The sequence below is a fragment of the Dendrobates tinctorius genome, unplaced genomic scaffold (assembly GCF_039654945.1).
Source record: "Dendrobates tinctorius isolate UK_male_01 unplaced genomic scaffold, ASM3965494v1 ptg000120l, whole genome shotgun sequence".
NCBI classification, from domain to species: Eukaryota; Metazoa; Chordata; class Amphibia; order Anura; family Dendrobatidae; genus Dendrobates; species Dendrobates tinctorius.
This window is the reverse complement of record NW_027361788.1, coordinates 18119461-18125460: the sequence shown is the minus strand read 5'-3', so window position 1 is coordinate 18125460 and position 6000 is coordinate 18119461. Positions and strand designations below refer to the sequence as shown.

Below are 6000 nucleotides of genomic sequence, written 5' to 3'. Positions count from 1 at the left end.
TCCATGGAGTACCGACCGTAAGGGAACCATTGTCAGAGGAATCAGCCCCATTCGTCGCAGGAAAGTGTACGGGAAGGTATACTCTGCGTGCTTGCCTGTTGTTGGTTCGGGGGAGAGCGGGCCGTAGAAAGGAACTGTCGCCCCCTTCACTCCGTTAATTAAACAATAAAAATTTACAGAAAATTCAAAAATAAAAACAAAAACGGTGGGGTCTGAAACCAGACCCAAGTGCCTCCTACAGACACTAAGCAAAGAACTGGAGAAATCTCAGCCAGCGAGAGGGTGTATACTGCAGGGGAGGAGCTAACTTTTTTTCTGGTTTACTTAGTGTCCTCCTAGTGGCCAGCAGCATAACACCCACTGTCTGTGTCCCCCAATGAGGCGTAGGAGAAAAAGATTAACGGCGAGTACCCAAAGTCTTACTTTTCATGTGTACTATTGATTTAATAATAAAAAAAGTAAACCGTTTTAAAAGAGTATTCCAAATATAAACCATACCATCTTACTTTTACAACTCTGAAATTCGACCCACACACAGACAAATCGATTGAATGTGTTTTTAAACAGAGCCCTCGCCTGCCTTTCTCCAACACATGGATGCAAGTATTAAAGAAGAGTACATGTGTGGGGAATAGTTCTCTGGCAGCTTACATGAAAACAAGTCTGAGTAGAAAATTCAACATGCCCGATTTGGCTTTTCCAGTTAGGGAAATGTGTGCACCTCACCCACTTTAGATTGTCAATTGCTCCTGTTGTGTGTATATATTTATGTGTATAAATCTTTGGCTCCAATAAAATAATAAAGCTCATATTCACATCCCATGACAGCACTTGCAGTCCCAGGGCTCTCGTGCAGTTATGAAGTGACCCTGGCATCCAATCAGTGCTCCCGTCGCTGTCCCTGTCTTCAGACAAATAGAACATGAAAACTGAATTCCACAACCGATCTCACACTTCCTCTTCATGCTCAATTCAACACGAGGTGGGGACAGTGACGCTGATTGGACGCAACAACACGGGGGCCCTGGGAGACTTACTTTATGGGGGCTAAGACAGGTGTATGAGAAGTTGCCCAAGTAATGGACAACTTCTTTAACAAACTGAAAAATTGAGACAACATTTCAAAAAGGTATTTAATTGTTCAAAATAGCACAAAAACGACAGATAGCACTATAGTAATATTGGATCACTTTGAGAACTCCTCTACAATGGAAGTAATAGCTTTTCTTCTCAAAGAAAAAAAGGCAGATGAATTTTTCCTTTTTTTTAGAAGGAGATTCTAGATGGTAACACACAGTAACACTATAATACAAAACGAGGAGGGCAGCGGTGGTCATTTAAGGGGAGGTGGGGGAGCTGCGGATGGTTTTCATTTTTTGCACTCTTCCATTAAGCTGGCAGAAAGTTTTTTTTCCTTCTATTTTTTTTTTTTTTAAACGAAGCTTAAAGGAGGCTGGAAAACTAAGTTAAGATATACATGTTTAAAGGAGTAGGTGTTGCTGTGAGGGGACATTAGTAATAAAAAACCCATAAGGATACTTAACCCACATACTTCTCTCAATTCATAAAAATAGATCTCACATCAGACTTCACTGCTGCCTTGTTGTCTACATCGAAAGATGCAGGATATATTTTCCCAAAAACACACGCAGTCTGGGAACAATTAAGCCAACAATTCATAGAATTGTCAGAAACCTTTCGTAACTGCACACTCGCCTCCCTTAAAGCCCCCAACCATGCTGCTCCCCTATAATGTTCAGGCAACCCACGTTCTCAAGATAAGGGATTTTTATTTATTTTTAACCTTGAGATACTCAATATGTAATAAAAAGTCACATTAGCCCAAAGGAAAAAAAAACAAAAAACCCCACATTGAAATTATGATTTTCTTACAAATCAAGGGGGCTGGATGAGCAGACAGTCTCCCCTTGTGTGCACCTCTGTTCAAGAAGCTAAATGTTGTGCCATTAGTACGGATAAGAAAAAAAATTAAACATTTGGGACCGGGGTAGAGAGATTAAAATAGAGCAAAAAAAAAAATATAAAAAAATATGTATATATGTATATATACACACACACACAGACAACTCAGCACAAGGATGTGGTGCGTTAAAATTAAACATTACGAAGATAATGTAAATCCTAAGCCATTGAAACAAAGCTTTTTTTATGGGTTTTGCTTTTTTTACAAAAATCCTCATGCTTTTAAGCTACTTCAGATTTTTTTTAATTTTTTTTGCGTTTTCCTTTTTTATAAATCTGTTTTTACAAAACAAGAAAAAAAAACAGTTTGAACTCTGTTTTGAAACAGATACAAACTGTCTGTATATATTTATATATGTATATTTATAATTATGTATATGAAAAAGAAAAAAAAATGCCAATGCGGGATTGCTTGGCCTTCCGGAGCCACCAGCTTCTTTTCGTTGTGCTGGTTACTTGGTTACTGCTGGCAGGAATATTAAAAGCAATTTGAGTGATTAATTGGACAGGATTCAGTGCCCAGTGTGCCTGGTACAAGATACATTTATAACCAGGAAGGAGCAGGTGTGCCTTAAAAGGTGAAATTATATATTAAAAAATATATAATAATTGGGGACCAAAAGTGTGTAAATAAAATTATATATATATATATATATATATATATATATATATATATATTGCTGTGGAAGGAGGGCCGGAGAATACACAACTTCTGAATCACAAACATTACCATACTTTATGTTGAAAGTAATTAAGAGTAATCATCAGAATATTGCTTAAAAACCAAAAACTAGCAGGCAGATTAAATTATTTGACAAAACGTAATTGACATATCATTGCAGGTCTGTCATGCAAAACAGAGGCCTCCCCATACTCAAAAAGGGATTAATACAAATCCTTTTTTTTTTCTTCACTTATTTCTTTTTAGTAAGAGCCATTTCAAAGCAAGTGAAAAGTATCGAATGGTGGTTTTATTTTGCGACAAGAATTGTTGGTATGTGGTTAATCCCACTTGATGTTTAGGTCAAAACTATGGGACAAGAAAAAGAGAAATAAGAATCAGACTGCACGAAAAGGGGAGAAAAAAAAAAAAAAAAAAAAACACACAATACAAATTGAAAGAGGATAAAACAGAAAAAAATAAACCTGGTTGCAATATATATATATAAAAATGTGAAATTACGACGACGTGGGCTTCAACTTTTCCTAGTAACTTCCTTAAGTCAGTTTCAAAATGTGCACAAAAAAATATAATATAATGAATCCAGCCAGCAGAGCTCAGATGAAACCAAGCGGACAACGTGCTCTAATGTGAAACTTTGTCGTGTTACTCACTGGCAAGTCTTGCTTGCATTGTAACAGTATGTACATGGCTGCACCAATTAACCAAGCAAAGAGGGTAGGTGCTCAGGCAATTAAGTTCCAAGAATAACGTCCAGAAGGTTTTTTTTTTTTTTTTGCTTCCTGCAGCTTTGCTGTCCAGGTGAGATACTTAAAAATTGCATTCGTATGGGCCGATCAGGCACAGTTTATACACGGCACCCCTTTGCTCACGTCTTTAAAACCTTTTTATTTTTAATCAGCTACATTGAAGTGTAAAGTCCAAGTGCTTCGGTTGACAAAAAGATGAGAATTTCCCATCTGAACATTTAAAGAAAATCAAAAGCCAAAGAAGCAAAAAAAGACCTAATAATTCAATAAGAAGCTTGCATTACTAGGCCTATCTGCTTGTGCGCAGCTGGCAAAATCTGAAGGTTTGCACAGTTTTTTTTTCTTTCCTTAAAGAATTTCCCCTGGCTCCTGTAATTTCTCCCCATACAAATTCAGAAGCACAAAAGTGTCCAATATTTGCAAAGGGGAAAGGAAAAAAAAATAAGGAGAGAGGAAAAGTAAAAATGTGCTTTTCCCAATGTTCTTATTAACAAAGAAGTGACAGAGTTGAGAGCACGAAGAATCCATCCTTACTACCGGATCCTTATCAAAGGGGCAGGAAGGCAAAACAGCTAAAAGGGTGTAGACTGAGCAACTTCACAGAGTTCAGATGATTAAGCGTTATTTGTAGGCTGGGGAGGTGCTTCTTCCTTGATCATGGGTAATCAGGCTTTGATTTCTTTGGAGTTGATTTCCTGTTTAAAATAAAAAGAATAGCAAAAACAAAAAATTAATGCAAGAATAAAGATTTTGACAACCAGCCCTACATTTAAGACTGGTGATTTAAGACTGGTGATTTTTATATAATATATAATAAAATGAGTGACTAAAATCCTCATGATTTCAGCTCTGATATCTGGTCATGACTCTGCCAACACAATATTACACTTCCATGCTTTATGAGCATGTTTTGGATCATTGTCCACCATCGCTACTGTGACGTGCCATCCAATCAACCTTGCTGCATTTGGATGAATCATAGCTGAAGTATCGCTATGTACACACAGGATTCATACGGCTGCTTCGGTCTTCAGTCACATCAGCAATTAACACTAGTGACAAAGCGCCATTGGAAGCCATGCATGCCCATGCCATAACAGTGCCTCCACCATGTGTTGCAGAGGAAGTGCTGTGCTTTGGATCATGAAATGCTCCAAGCCTTCTCCATACTCTCGTCATCCCATCACTTTGGTACAGGTTGAGCTTTGTTTGGCTTTTCCAGAACTGGGAGACTTTAGATTTTTTTTTTTAGGCAAGGTCTAATCTGGCCTTTCTATTTTTAAGGCCGATTAATGGTTTTCACCTTGTGGTGAACACTCTGCATTTGCTTTTATGACATCTTTTCTTTATGGTAGACCTAAAATACTGAAGCTCTCACTTTCCTCGAGAGTGGTTTTCTCACTTGGGTGAAGGACTTTTTCTTCACCATGGAAAGGATTGTGCTATCATCCACCACTGTTGTCTTCCATGAACCTCACAGCCTTGTTAAGACCCCAAGTTCACCAGTGAAGTCTTTTTTTTTTTTACTGTAGGCACTTTTTTTTGTCTTTCTTGAAAGGAGTCACTATCTCTGGCTAGTATGCAACACCAGCATGGGATTGATACAATATATTACCAAATATTCTCCCAAACCTGCTGACTTGAACACCGTATTTCCATTTTGCCAATGTAGTGCCCTGATGGAAACTCTGCACGTTATTCCAGCCAGTGTACCAACTCCAATCCACTCATTTAAAAGCCAAAATATGAAACCTACAAATGAGAGCGTGTAATACATACATGTCTGGAGAAGACACTGGACGCTTATTTCCGGGTTTTCCAGCTGAACCATCCTTGCTGGATTCTGTAAAGTAAAATTTAAAAGCAGATTTCAGAAAATTCTACAGAAACCTAAATATAAAATGGAGAAATCCTGAACCGTCTTATATATTTAACAAAATCTTGGCAGTGCTCAACATACCTTGCAGCCACCTAACTTGTGTGGCAGGTCCGTAGCCCTTCTCGTTGCGTGCAGCAATACGGAATATGATGGCAGGTTTTGTGGTATAGTCTATGTGAGCATTGGAAAGGCTTGAGGACTGCACCAGACAGGAAGGATTTGGGCCACAGTATACCCGCATAAATGCCAACTGAGCTGGTGATGTTTTCTGTTCCCCGCTGCTCTGACTGCTTTGAATCGCAAGATAGACTGAGTACTCAATGATCTTTCCCGAAGTGACCGAAGGGGGTTCCCACGTGAGGTGAGCACCATCAGGGCTCTGCAAGTGACAGAAAAAAATAAAGAAAATAAGTGTCATATTAATACTGCAGATGAGAAACATGCAAAATGCTAATTATGGACAGAAAAAAAACAGGATTTTCTGGGTTGCTTACCGTAAAATCTGTTTCTCGGAGCCTTCATTGGGGGACAGAGACCATGGGTGTATGCTGCTGCCACTAGGAGGCTGACACTATGCACAAAAAAAGGTTAGCTCCTCCTCCGCAGTGTACACCCCACCGACCGGCAGGAAGTTCCTCAGTTAGTGAGAAAGCAGTAGGAGAAGTAACAATAGATTGAAAACAGAACAAACAACTCAACTGTAACAA

General features: G+C 38.7%; 1 protein-coding gene across 3 annotated transcripts in view; it reads right to left on the bottom strand.

Annotated features, from left to right (window-relative positions):
• Positions 1-1119: 1119 nt before the first annotated feature.
• HCFC1 (host cell factor C1) overlaps positions 1120-6000 on the bottom strand; it is a 53820-nt gene continuing 48939 nt past the window's right edge. For all 3 annotated transcript variants that reach the window (XM_073590808.1, XM_073590809.1, XM_073590807.1), the window contains exons 24-26: positions 5375-5672; positions 5194-5257; positions 1120-4109 (exon numbers count right to left, since the gene is read on the bottom strand). In XM_073590808.1, the coding sequence (XP_073446909.1) occupies positions 4070-4109; positions 5194-5257; positions 5375-5672 (402 nt within the window). In that variant the 3' untranslated portion in view covers positions 1120-4069. The remainder of the gene's footprint in view (positions 4110-5193; positions 5258-5374; positions 5673-6000) is intronic.